This window comes from Oncorhynchus tshawytscha, linkage group LG04, assembly GCF_018296145.1.
Source record: "Oncorhynchus tshawytscha isolate Ot180627B linkage group LG04, Otsh_v2.0, whole genome shotgun sequence".
Classification (NCBI taxonomy): Eukaryota; Metazoa; Chordata; class Actinopteri; order Salmoniformes; family Salmonidae; genus Oncorhynchus; species Oncorhynchus tshawytscha.
Window position 1 is genome coordinate 21,135,803 of NC_056432.1, and position 14,544 is coordinate 21,150,346.

Genomic DNA, 14,544 nt, shown 5'->3' on the forward strand with positions numbered 1-14,544 from the left:
TTTTCTCCTCCACTTTGATATTAGATTATTTTGTGTAAAACTTTGACAAAAAACAACAACTATTAAATACATTTTAATCCCACTTTGTAACAACAAAATGTGTAAAAAGTCAAGGGGGGTGAATACTTTGAGAAAGCACTAATCTTTCAGCTAAAAGTTGGTATAGCCAGAATCAGGGTTACTGGAATTAAAATTGAGGGGTAACAACTTATAAATACATATGAGACAAAGGTGAGACTGACAAGACAATGGACAATTTTGTTCAAATGCAGTTCTGGATATTCCCAAAAAGAAAAGGTGAGGGCATCTCCCAAAAAGGCAGAAACAAAAGTTCTCTAATGCATAGGTGCTCTTTTATTTATGAAAAAGCAGACACGTTTCCACCATAAATCGGTCTTTGTCAACGCTTGCTTTCTGGTCTGCCTTTTCGCACTTCTGGACGTGTTTAGTTTCAGTCAGGAGCACATTGTCCACTGTAGGATTAGACAAACAGCATCTTTATCAAAAACATGTTTGACACAAATATCCAGATACGAACAAACGTGGGTTAGTCACCACCTAACTACTTCAATCTGTTGGTGGTGTAAAGCTTTCTCTGGAGGCATTAAGAAGGGACAACACTATATAGATTTCTATAAAACTTGATGAAAGTTTCAATTGCCTTAAAGCAAAATTGTAAAATAACTGATAAAGAAACCAAGCCTATTAACTTTGATAACTGATTTTGGTGGAACCTTAAACATTTTTTTTTTTTTTTTAAACAATTACATTTCCTAATAAATATACAGACAAGCGAAGGTAATAAGATATTTTCTGTTCTGTTCTTAATAATGCAAATTATATAAACATTAGTTCAAGTATAAAGAAGGCAACCCTTTGATTATCCCACTTCCACCAGCAAACAATGATTGACAACCTACACAGCCTGCTGTTCAGAGATTACTATGAAAGAACAGACTCCCTCTGTCCAAAACTAGTCTGTAAAGTAAGTAACACATATTTAGATTTACAGTTTGTCATCATGTATCAGTAAAATTAAAGGCATATGGATTTTTCAACAGCATATGAAGCATATCAAAATGCATCAAACAAAAGTTGTAAAAAGTAAACACATTGTTTTTCTGTATGTCCTAATTCAAAGAATGCCTAAGTATTCTAAATATTATTTAGGCTATTTCATCGTAAATTGAACTTCTAGGGCATCATCCATACAATATATATATTATAATTTCAAACCAACATTCCTCAATTATTCTTTGTTTCTCTTTTCATCAACAAATAATTTGACAAAGATTCTTAAAAACAGTGATTAAAAGAATAATCTTCAATGAAAAACTCTTGAGATGTTCAATTCGGTCTCCTTGGCAATCAAAAGAGCCTTTACTGCCACTTAGTGGCAAGAGGAGCACACTTGCTCTGCTCCTAGTTGCCTCGTCATCCCACCATGATAACGCTTGATCATTCAACTTTCAAGTAATGACAGATTGTTTCAATTTAACAAAACCAGGTAGACAAGGATATATGACACAATGCAATGCTAACATATCCACAAATTCATCTGACTGTAGATAACGGGCCTGATTACCAAAATCCCAAACTACCCCTTAACATTATCTCTTACTTTCCCCTTAGAATATGGCCTGCCTTTTGGTCAGCGTTATACTTCCCTGGAAGAGTCTATTCCTATTGGAGGAAGAACACATACCTGAATGAAGTCACAGATCACTGGTTCATTTTGACAACATTTAGTGACCCGTCTCCTTTCAACCAGGGTTAGCTAGTAGCAATAATGAACATTGTGAAACCATGATGCATTCCCCTACGGCCACACTACACTTAGAACTTCAATGATGCACATTTCTGTTTGTTGGATTGGAGGTAGAGGCTGGCTCTGGGTTCCAGACACTGCAGAATCTCTCTCCTACGGTTTCTGAACTGAATCCGGGCCAGGGGATACATCACTAGAGATTCACAGTAAAAATGTGATCAATGTTACCGTTTCTGCTTTTGCAGCTCTGACCTTGTGTGTGCAGACCACCTCAAACGTCTACATGCCTCTTTGAATACAATCAATCTTCTCCTGTTTGTAGTGTGGATATATAGATGATCTTCATTGAGAAACAGTTCAGTTCACCGTCTGATAAAATCCACCCTAATCAGATTGAGGCTCTGGGAACAATTCTAACAATTAAAAAATGGCTTTCACCTTAACTCATAGGAAGAGGTTGACTTTGGCCGGCACAGATTTACAGCCCTTGCTGGAGAAGTGTTGTCCCTGCTCGGGCATGTAGACAACGGCTCCCCCTACTGCCTCCACCACATCGGTGCGCTGGCACTCACCCCGTTGGCAGAGCTCTCTGCGGGCACAGCGCTCCACATGGCGTCTGCCCAGGGGAAGGAACGGCACAAAGCTGGTCAACAGCTTCTCCTGGATGATGCTGGAATGGAAGAATCCACCTGGGGGGAGAAAGACAGGGCTGTTCAGAACTGTTAGAACATAATAACATAAAACTTTTAGGACAGTTGTATTCTAAATGGATGGGGCTGTTGATTGATAGGTCAATTAGGCTCTTACTTCTGCTGTTATTGAACACTGCCTGTGAGATTGCGTCCTCCAGATCCACCAGCCTGATCTCCTCTCTCTCCTTGCCAGCCTGCCGGGTCTCCAGGGCCATTCGGTGAATCACCTCCTCCCCAATGGTGCTGCAGCCACAAAATACAGCCAGTCAGTCAAACTTTCATCACAATACAAACAGACAAATTGCTTAGCGGTATCCACCGGCAAATAGCAGGCAAGTCCTGATGATGGGGCAAGTGATCCTGATGAGGTGAGACACACACACACATTGAAGTCCAGCTTATAAGCACTTCCATTTCAGAACCAAATGACAGTGAACGCTAACTCATAACAGGGGCTTTGTGATACAAATTATTTCTACAACCTACATGATATGCTCCTGTTGTTAGAGCAATAACCAGACCTCTCACAGAATCAGGGCACTAAATGAACACTTCTCGACTGAACTGCAGTAGTATTGTCAAATTCCCTGGACAATGGCTAGGAATACAGGAACTCTACAGGGGATCGATCTACTAAAAAGCACAATGATAGTTCCAACATCCAAACCTTCAAACGTAGGATATTTATAGTAACCGTGAGATAGACATTCAGTCAACTACCACAAGGCCATCTACATCAGCCTACTGCTACCTGATGAAGATGTAAATGGCCTTGCGGTAGTTGGTGCCGAACACGGTGTGTGAGGGTCCGAGGAAGGGCTTCAGGATGTCGATGACCCCCGGGGGCATGTTCTCCATCTCATCAAAGATGAATATAGAGCGGGCACAGGCCGTCAAATTCCCTTGCACCCAGTCCTTCAGCTCCAGCTACGGGACAATAGGGAGGAAAGAGTGGGGGTCAGAACTACTTAGCAATGCATGAAAATAACGTTGTTTCACAAGGTAATGAATGGCTCAGACATACAAAATGCAGGAAAGGTTGTGGTTACAACATAAAGCTGTGACTTGACAAGTGCACATCAAGCTGATTGTAGGGGAATAGTACTGTCTCAAACGGTAGGCATTGCAAAGGTGTGTATGTGTGAGCACTAAGCAGTACATGATACTCTGTGGTCCAAGTTGGGAGAGATGCGCTACCCTGTACTGTTGGACGCGGTCAGGCGAGGGGAAGTGTAGTGTTGGCACAAACTGATGGATGTAGGGGCTGCCCATAGCCGTGCCATACAGGTGTCTCCCCAACATGGAGCTGACCAGAGTCTTGCCTGTCCCTGACCCCCCATGGAAGGACAGGACAAGGGGCCGGTCTGGACTCTCCTTCTGAAGGAAGTTTGCCACCTCCTCTGACACCGTGTCCTGGGCCAGATGCTGTCCGTAGAGATTCTTATACAGATCCCATTCCAAACCTGGGAAGATAGATTTGCAGAGATCAAGGTGTTGGACTAACAAAATGTAGTTAGATCAAGACCATCAAACTTGCCATGGTTTCAGTATGACAGCAGGGCTACAAAACAAAACATTTGGCATGCACAGATATGTGAGGGAACAGTCAAGCGAAGATAATAACCCCTTTGAAAGGTTTCCTTCCCCTTTCATCTGTGAGTGTAGTCTGTTTGCAAGCTAGCTAGCTAACAAGAAACATCTAAGACAGCTGGCAAGCTAGCTTGCTCTGATCCATCGCATGACAATAACGGGTTGCCTCTGCGCTCTCACTTGCCAAGTAATCTTTCATAGCTAGAGGATTTGTTTCCCCAATTTTGTTTAGTGGCTGGCATCAATATAGTTTCGGAACTTACCAAAAATGTTTTATTTGACCTTTATTTAACTAGGCAAGTCAGTTAAGAACAAATTCTTATTTTCAATGACAGCCTAGGAACAGTGGGTTAACTGCCTGTCCAGGGGCAGAACTACAGATTTGTACCTTGTCAGCTCGGGGATTCGAACTTGCAACCTTTCGGTTACTAGTCCAACGCTCTACCCTGCCGCCCCAAAAATTATACACTTAAAGTGACACTGCGCAGAAGAAACTCGTTGTTGTCACGCGATGAACCAATGCTAACTAGCCTATGCTGATCAGACACGTCACGTGCTTTGCAAAATACATTTAGAAATCCATGTTATTCAATTATTGCGCCAACGAGTGTCTGCGTTGTCAAGGGCTAAAATAGAAGTCCTTTCTATTTCTGACGCAGATTGCACTGCAAGTCCTGCCTCTCCCATCTCCTCATTGGTTTATAGAAGCAGATACCCACGTGCCATCTCCTCATTGGTTATACCCAACGTGGGTGATTGAAAGACAAACTGTTTTGCCGGGTCATCGTGGTAATACTATGAAAGTTTAGATGCCAATCACCATATAAGTTCAAAGATGAATAAGCCTGGAAGGAGGAGATGACTAGAAATGATTCGGTTGACCGTTTTCTGTGTGGATTAGTTGTCAGAGTAGAGGACCTATAACAACTCAATGTTTATATCCCAGGACAAATTAGATAGCAACAGCAAGCTAGTTAAATAGGACAAATTAGCTAGCATGTGCAAGCTAGCTAGCTAAATTTCCATACATGTTTAATGCTTTTCAACCAGTCCCCAAATTAATGTAATTGGTTCAGAGTTTGTTTTGATATTTTAACCTGCGTGTCGTGATCGTGTTAGATGTGGGGGGACAAAATACATTTCTGCACGATGGCGCACTCGCGCAGCCGGTTTGGGTTCCCTGTAACAGTCTAATATAATTAGCTTGTTAGCTAATGTTATTATAAAGATTCAAAACTTGTTAACTATACTGATCAAAAATATAAATGCAACATGTAAAGTGTTAGTCCCATTTTTCATGAGCTGAAATTAAATATCCCAGTAATTTTCCATATGCACAAAAAGCTCATCGCAGACGGCGTGTATGGCATCATGTGGGCGAGCGTTTTTTTCTGATGTCAACAGAGTGCCCCACGGTGGTGGTGGGGTTATGGCATGGGCAGGCATAAACTGCAGACAACGAACATAATTGCATTATGAGATACCGTGATGAGATCCTGAGGCCAATTGTCGTGCCATTCATCCGCCACCATCTCATAATGTACAGCTCATGTCACAAGGATCTGTACACAATTCCTGGAAGCTTGAAAATGTCCCAGTTCTTCCATGGCCTGCATACTCACCAGACATGTTACCCATTGATCATGTTTGGGATGCTCTGGATTGTCACGTTCCAGTTCCTGCAAATATCCAGCAACTTTGCACAGCCATTGAAAAGGAGTGGGACAACATTCCACAGGCCACAATCAACCCTACGCAAAGATGTATTACGCTGCATAAGGCAAAATGCATATCTGTATTCCCAGTCATGTGAAATCCATAGATCAGGGCCTAAATAAAATACTGATTTCCTTATATGAACGTTAACTCTGTAAAATCATTGAAATTGTTGCATGTTGGGTTTACAATTTTGCTCAGTGTAGCTAATCATTTGCAGAACCATTTAATATCACTACGTTCGTTCGCTAGTTAACTCTAGCCATGGGGTCTTCTTACAAACAATAAACTGGAGCAGCTCACCAGCTGGTTAGCTATCTAGTCATAGCTTCCGTTTTCTTACCTCGTATATTTGGTTTAAAATCACAATTGCAGTCAGACGATATGGTACAGCTGATGCGTTCAAAAAAACATTGGACACCGGGGGAAAAATACAGTAAAACCATCAGAACCAGCTGTATAGCAGCCCTTCTGACAGCCATCTTGCTGGTTATGTGTCTGACCGCCGAGAATCTGTTGCCACGCAATCAAAATGTTCAAGTGTCACCGCTAGGGGTCGTCGTTTGTAGTTTTATTGTCTTCTAAATTAATTTAAACAAACCACCGCTATGCTTAACATGAACAGCAACTCCCACAATACATCTGAATAAACGAAGTCCGGAGCGGTGAGTTCTGTCAAGGCGAGGGATTTCCGACTGTTTTGAAACCAATCAGTCGTTGATAAAATATCAAACTTTACTCGGTATTGCGGCGGTTTGGCACGTCTGTGGTGTGATTGGGTTAGAGATGGTAGGAGACAGTGATAGAAAAGAAAGTGGGGCAGGTATGGAGCATAGTGGTACAAATAAAGGAGGAAGTAAGAAAGAGAGAAAGGGAGTATGGTTAGAAAGGAAGCAAGAGGAAGAGAGGAGCCAGAAAAATAAGTTTGAAGAGAGCAACATTGTTTCCAACGCTAGCGGCATTTCTGAGGTAGAAAGTGCGGAGGAAGGGCAAGAAAGACGCTAGGGGAGCATGTGGTTGAGGAGGAGCATAAAGTGATTCTGAAGTTTAGGGAGGAAGGGGACGATGAGTCCGATAAGGTTGACGGCTGTGATAAAAGAGTTAAGAGATGGGAACTTGTTGGTGTTCTGTACGGACATGGCGCAGAGAGCTCTCAGAGTGAAGCAAATAGGGAAGTGTAAGGTGGTGTTGAGCAGCTGGAATGATAAAGGGGCGATAACAGGAGTGCCTGTGATTGTTAGCACTAAAGATGCAAGGGACAATTTGAGAGGAGGCGTTCTAGTGGATTTTCAAAGATTGCAAGCAACAAGGGGTGGGGGTTAGGTTAGATAGCCCATCTTCTGTTACACTTCAAGGACCGGGTACTGCCAAATAAAGTAACCATAGGATATATGAGTTATTATGTGAGGGCTTATGTACCAAAGCCTTTAAAATGTTATAACTGCCAGAGGTTTGGGCATGTGGCAACAGCCTGTAAAGAGAGAAATTGGTGTGCCAGGTGTGGAGGGGAGCAGGAGTATGGGAAGTGTGGGGATGGTGTACAACCGAAGTGCTGCACCTGTGGGGGTGCTCATAGTGTGGCATATAGTGGGTGTGAGGCTATGGAGCAGGCAGTGGAGGTGCAACAAGTGAGAGAGGAGTGTCATATGCTGAGGTAGTGAGGGTGGTCCAGGGAGATACAGGTTCAAGGGAGAGATGTGTAGGAGCATCTAGACCTGGGATTACGGGGCAGGTGGGAGGCGATATAGTATACATAGAAAAGAGAAAGCTGGCGACGTTCATAGCAGGAGCTATCAATAGCACTGCTGGAGTAGAGTCTAAAACAGAGGATTCAGCTAATAGTTAAAGCTGCTGGGAGACATCTGAGTATGACAGGGTTGACATGGGAAGAGGTTTGAGACGACCTCAATCAGCCGAGGCTGGAGTCATCTATTACTGGATCTTAGTTATGGTGGTAGTACTACAATGGAATGCTCGAAGCCTGTTGGCTCATGGGCAGGAGTACAAGCAGTTCATTGTAGATATGCCAGCTAAGCCTGATGTGATTTATTTGTGTGCAGGGTACATGGCTCAAACCGAATGTGGAGTTTATCATACAGGGATATGTAGTGGTTTGTAGGGACAGAGATCTAGAGGGAGGGGGATGTGTCACCTTCATAAAGAAAGTACTTTCCAACAGGATGCTAGGCAGAGGTATTGAACAGGAATATGTGGTTGAGAGGAGGGGTGATAGTGGTAGTGAACTACTATAAAGTCAGATATTGGACCTGGAAGTGCTGGAGAGGGTTGAGGGCCAGGATAGAAGTAAGGTAATGTGGTATGGGGATTTTAATGCCCATGACATGCTCTGGGTGGGAAACGGATGGATGGAAATGGCCAAGTGATGAAAGATCTGGTGTGCCTGAATGATGGCAGAGGGACCAGGATTGATTTAGCCACAGGGAAGGAGTCTGCCTTGGACCTCACTCTGGTATCTAGTGCGATGGCAGGAATCTGTAAATGGAAGGAGTCAACAGTAGGGAGTGATCATTATCCCATAGCATGCACAGTAGCCTGGAGGGAGGAGATGTCAGTGGCTGGAGTAGGCAGGTGGGTGTTTGAAAGGGCAAAGTGGGATCAATTTCAGGAGCTGAGTGAGCAGGTGATGTCTTAGGTGGATATGAGAGGGGATGTGGATAGTATGAATAACTGGGTGAGAACAGCGTTAGTGGGGGCAGCTACAGAGGCTATACCTAAGAGTTCAGGGAGGAGGAGGAAAGCAGTCCTATGGTGGACGGAGAAGTGACGGGCAATGTTTAGTAGTAGGAACAGGGCATTTAGAATACTGAAAAGGACGCATAACTAATTTTTATTTCATTTAACTAGGGAAGTCACTTAAGAACTAATTCTTAATTACAATGATGACCTACTCCGGCCAAACCCGGACGACGCTGGGCTAATTGTGCAGCGCCCTATGGGACTCCCAATCACAGCCAGATGTGATGCAGCCTGGATTCGAATCAGGGACTGTAGTGACAACTCTTGCACTGAGATGCAGTGCCTTAGACCACTGCGCCACTAGGGAGTACAGCCTGATTCAGTATAAGCAGGCCCAGACCCTGGTGAGGACAACTATCCATCAGGCAAAGAGATCATGTTGGCGTCGGTTCTGTGACACCATTGGAAGGGCGACACCTGTGGGAGAAGTGTGGTGGATGATTAAGAGGATGAGTGGGGTCAGAAGGGAGTGAGATTATCCAGTGTTAATGAGTGGAGAGGATTTGACAGTAACATGAGAAGGCAGAGATGATGACCAAAGTGGTTGTCGAAGTGCATAGCTCGGCAAATATGTCAGAGGGGCAGAAGGGGGAGAGAGAACGAGAGAGGAGCACCCTGGTATGCTGGATAGTAGGGAGGATGTAAATGATGCATTGAATTTACCTTGGAAGAGATGAAAAGGGCAATAGGTAAGGCTGGGTTAACTTCACCTGGGAAAGATGAGGTGTGCTATGTTATGTTGGCCCATCTTAGTGATGAGGCACTGGATAAGGTTTTGGTGTTGTACAACACAGTGTGGGAGGGGGGGGGGATTACCAAGCAATTATAAGGAGGCAGTAGTTGTACCAATCCGGAAGCCAGGAAAGGACCCAATGAGGCCAATAAGCTATCGGCCTATAGCTGTAACATCACATGTATGTAAGATTATGGAACGTATGATTACGGAGAGGATGACTTACTTCTTGGCGAGCAGGGGGCTAGTATCGCTACATCAGAGTGTGTTCAGGAAGGGAAGGGGAACTATGGACCCAGTGCTCTGCTTAGAAGTGGCCAGGAAGGCTCAGGTGAACAAGGAGACTGTTGTCGCTGTCTTTTCTGATATGGAGAAGGTGTATGATATGATGTGGAAGGAGGGATTGTTAATCAAGCTTGATATTATGGGGGTAGGAGGAAGAATGTACAACTGGATAAAGGATTTCATGTTTGGAATGTCTATCCAGGTGAGGGTGGGAAAGTCACTATCAGGCAGCTACCTGGTGGATAACGGTACACCACATGGGAACGTGATTAGTCCTCTGTTGTTCTCAATCATGAACAATGATGTTTACTCTCAGGTACAGCCGGATATCGGGAGGCCGTTATTTGCAGATGATGGGGCCTTATGTAAGAGGGGAAGAAATGTGCCATACATAGCCAGGAAGCAATGGATGAGGTAGAGTGGTGAGCATTAATGTGGGGATTCAGGTTCGCTGTAGAGAGAACTCAGTGTTTTTTACAAGGAGGAAGGTGGGAGACAAGGTATGCTTGAGGTTATACAGTATAGGATAAACTTGGAGAGGGTGGGGGCCTTCAGGTTCCTTGGTATACTTTGACACTAGACTGACCTGGACAGAACACATTGAGGGAGTTGTGGGAAAGTATAAGAATGTGATGCGCTGTATGACGGGAAAGGATTGGGGGGCTTGGTGTTCCTCATTGACGACCATGTATGTTGCATTGATCCGATCTGCAATAGACTATGACAGTATAGTATATGGTTCGGCAGCCCGGACTTCATTGGAAAGACTAGATGTCATACAAGGACTCTGAATATGTAGAGGGGCGTTTCGGACGTCCCCAGTGGCTTTACTACATGTGGAGATGGGGGATATGCCATTGCAGATTAGAAGACAGTAGCTGGCAATTCATTGATTGGGTCAACCTACAGGGACATGGGGTTTCTCATCCTGCAAAAGGGATTTTACAGCCATGCTGGGAAATGAGCAAAGACAGAACACAATCTTTGGGTGGGTAATATCCAGGGGAAGGAGATGGGATTGAATGGTAGGGAGTTTAGTCCAACAGTAGCTATTCTTGTAAATCCACCATGGCTACTCCTGCCTCCAGTAGTTGATCTAGAAGTGTTGGAGAGACTACAGAAAGATAGGGAGGGCGTTGATCCATCTGATTTTTTTAAAGAGACTTTGTAATTTGTGGCCATTTACACAGATGTTTCAAAAGTTCCAAGGAGAAACGAGTCAATAGAACTCATTAATTACAAATAGGAGTCACTGAGTCACAATAAGAGAGGCTGAGCATCCTCCCTTGCCCTGACTCATCATAATGCCAGAGCTCTAGGACTGTTGCGTCCTCAGATCCTTCTCTCTCTCTCTCTCTCTCTCTCTCTATCTCACACACTACCAGTCAAATGTTTTGACACACCTACTCATTCAAGGGTTTTTCTTTATTTTTTACAATTTTCTACATTGAAGAATAATAGTGAAGATATCAAAACTATGAAATACACATGGAATCATCTAGTAACCAAAAAAGTGTTAAACAAATTCAAATATATTTTAGATTCTTCAAAGTAGCCACGCTTTGCCTTGATGACAGATTTGCGCACTCTTGGCATACTCTTGCTTCATGTGGAATACTTTTCCAACAGTCTTGAATAGTTCCCACATATGCTGAGCACTTGTTGGCTGCTTTTCCATCACTCTGTGGTCCAACTCATCCCAAACCATCCCAATTGGGTTGAAGTCTGGTGATTGTGGAGGCCATGTCATCTGATGCAGCACTTCACCACTCTCCTTGGTCAAAAAGCCCGTACTCAGCCTGGAGGTGTGTTGTGGGTCATTGTCCTGTTGAAAAATAAACAATAGTCCCACTAACCGAAAGCCAGATGGGATGGTGTATCACTGCAGAATGCTGTTGTAGCCATGCTGGTTAAGTGTGCCTTGAATTCTAAATAAATCACAGGCATTGTCACCAGCAAAGCACCCCCTCAGAATTACTCCTCCTCCATGCTTCATGGTGGGAACCACACATGTTGATATCATCCATTCACCTTTCTTATTTTTTTATTTAACCAGGCAAGTCAGTTAAGAACAAATTCTTATTTTCAATGACGGCCTAGGAACAGTGGGTTACCTGCCTGTTCAGGGGCAGAACGACAGATTTGTACCTTGTCAGCTCAGGGGTTTGAACTTGCAACCTTCCGGTTACTAGTCCAACACTCTAACCACTAGGCTACCCTACTCTGCATGTCACCAAGAGTCAGAGGTTGGAACCAAAAATCTTACATTTGGACTCATCAGACCAAAGGACAGATTTCCTGTCTAATGTCCATTGTTTCTGTTTCTTGGCCCAAGCAAATCTCTTCTTCTTATTGGTGTCCTTTAGTAGTGGTTTCTTTGCAGTAATTCGACCATGAATGCCTGATTCACGCAGTCTCCTCTGAACAGTTGATGTTGAGATGTGTCTGTCACTTGAACTCTGAAGAATTACTAGAGGGGTTGCTATGTCATAAACCCCTGAAGTTCCAGAATGTAATGGATTACAATGGCAGCCATTATGGTCAGGGAGAAATCCAAGCAAGTCTAATTGGAATGAATGATTGGCAGTAGAGGTGATGCTTTTCCTGTTTTTTACATATGCAGGAAAATTAAAGTCAGGCATGTGATGTATCAGAAATTGTGTAATAAAATTGTCAACCTAAAATATTGTCATATAATAATAAATCTAGTTTATACAGGTTTTATAAAAATGTCTGTATAAATGGCTGCTAAATTATATGTAAACAAAACATAAATATCTAAATTCTTGTATTCTTGGAAAGCTGTGAGTGTTAGGACTATTACATAATACAATATCAGCACTTGTTGCATTTATAACTTGTCTAAGTCCTATCATCAAATTATTTGAGCCAGTGTATTGCTGTGGATCAACTGTATTGTTTGAATGGAATAGTAGTAGTTGATTTATTTTATATAGCGCTTTTCATTACAAACAATAATCTGAAGAGTGTGTTTTTCCATGAGGCTGGCAGAAAATGTTGCTGTTTGAAAGCTAATTTCCTGTCATTTTACACATTTTGGGGCAGAAAGGAAAAAGTTGTATAGCTCATCTCATGCTATTCTACACATTGTGCCATGAGGCTAAGAAATGTTGCTTTTTTAAAGCTAATTAAACTGACAATATAGGTGTGTTGACTGTGGTGGACTGTGGTAAATGAACAAAAGAAATTGGCAGTAGTATGGTCCATATACTGTAGCCATAGAAGCACGGTGGCATGCCTCAATGCAGTCATATTCATGGCTTATTGGGGGTGTGGCTTTCAGTTAGTTATTTTTGGCAACCCATTCCATGAGAGGGATTGTCATTCCAGTTAATCTGTTATATTTAATAAATCCTTACTACCCCAGTGCACTGTTTGCTATGAATTATATCTGATGATTTTAGCATGTTTAGGTAAAAACATTTGTTGTTTTATATAACCTTTATAGGAAAGTCAGTAAAAAACACATTCTTATTTCCAATGATGGCCTACCAGAAGGCAAAAGTCCTCCTGCGGGGACAGGGGCTGGGATTTTAAAAAATGTAATAAAAGAAATATAGGAGAAACCACATATCACGACAAGAGAGACACCACAACACTACATGAAGAGAGACCTAAGACGACAACATAGCATGGTAGCAACACAACATGGTAGCAACACAACATGGCAGCAGCACAAAACATGGTACAAACATTATTGGGCACAGACAACAGCACAAAGGGCAAGAAGGTAGCGACAACAATACATCACATGAAGAAGCAACAACTGTCCGTAAGAGTGTCCATGATTGAGTCTTTGACTAAAGAGATAAAATGGTCCAGTTTGAGTGTTTTTTTGCAGCTCGTTCCAGTCGCTAGCTGCAGAGAACTGAAAAGACCCAGGGATGTGTGTGCTTTGGGGACCTTTAACAGATTGTGACTGTCAGAACGGGTGTTGTATGTGGAGGATGAGGTCTGCAGTAGGTATCTCAGATAGGGGGGAGTGAGGCCTAAGAGGCATTTATAAATAAGCATCAACCAGTGGGTCTTGCGATGGGTATACAGAGATGACCAGTTTACAGAGGAGTATAGAGTGCAGTGATGTGTCCTATAAGGAGCATTGGTGGCATTTCTGATGGCCAAATAGTAAACATCTAGCTGCTCGAGAGTACCCTTACCTGCCGATCTATAAATTACATCTCCATAATCCAGCATGGGTAGGATGGTCATCTGAATCAGGGTTAGTTTGGCAGCTGTGGTGAAAGAGGAGAGATTACAATAGAGGAAACCAAGTCTAGATTTAACCTTAGTCTGCAGCTTTGATATGTGCTGAGAGAAGGACAGTGTACCATCTAGCCATACTCCCAAGTATTTGTATGAGGTGACTATCTCAAGCTCTAAACCCTCAGAGGTAGTAATAACACCGGTGGGGAGAGGGCACTCTTCTTACCAAACCACATGACCTTTTGTTATGGAGGTGTTCAGAACAAGGTTAAGGGCAGAGAAAGCTTGTTGGATGCTAAGAAAGCTTTATTTGTAGAGCGTTTAACACAAAATCCTGGGAGGGCCAGCTGAGTATAAGACTATTATCTGCATATAAATGGATGAGAGCGCTTCGTACTGCTTGAGCTATGTTGTTGATGTAAATTGAGAAGATTGTGGGGCCTAGGATCGAGCCTTGCGGTACTCCCTTGGTGACAGGCAGTGGCTGAGACAGCCTGCACTCTTTGAGAGAGGTAGTTAGCAAACCAGGCCAAAGACCCCTCAGAGACACCAATACTCCTTAGCCAGCCCACAAGAATGGAATGGTCTACCGTATCAAAAGCTTCTGCCAAGTCAATAAAAATAGCAGCACTACATTGCTTAGAATCAAGGGCAATGGTGACATCATTTAGTAGCTTTAAAGTTTCAGTGACACATCCATAACCTGAGCGGAACCACATTGCATACCCAAGAAAATACTATAGACATCAAGAAAGCCAGTCAGTTGATTATTGACAAGT

The 14,544-nt window shown here is 43.1% G+C and overlaps 1 protein-coding gene across 1 annotated transcript; it reads right to left on the reverse strand.

Annotated features, from left to right (window-relative positions):
* Positions 1 to 331: 331 nt before the first annotated feature.
* On the reverse strand, positions 332 to 6,291 carry tor2a (torsin family 2, member A). The gene is made up of 5 exons (XM_024400045.2): positions 6,110 to 6,291; positions 3,658 to 3,923; positions 3,212 to 3,387; positions 2,576 to 2,703; positions 332 to 2,457 (listed from the first exon to the last, which is right to left on the reverse strand). Exons 1-5 carry the CDS (start codon positions 6,246 to 6,248, stop codon positions 2,213 to 2,215), a joined length of 954 nt encoding a protein of 317 aa, XP_024255813.1. The 5' UTR covers positions 6,249 to 6,291; the 3' UTR covers positions 332 to 2,212.
* Positions 6,292 to 14,544: the final 8,253 nt, after the last annotated feature.

What these genes read in the sequence shown, in the direction of transcription:
- tor2a (XM_024400045.2), bottom strand. Translation starts at nt 6,248, where the DNA reads ATGGCTGTCAGAAGGGCTGCTATACAGCTGGTTCTGATGGTTTTACTG. An exon ending in GCCATTTACATCTTCATCAG is followed by an intron (nt 2,704 to 3,211) that starts GTAGCAGTAGGC and finishes TTGTGGCTGCAG; the next exon opens with CACCATTGGGGAGGAGGTGA. An exon ending in AGTGTTCAATAACAGCAGAA is followed by an intron (nt 2,458 to 2,575) that starts GTAAGAGCCTAA and finishes TTCTCCCCCCAG; the next exon opens with GTGGATTCTTCCATTCCAGC.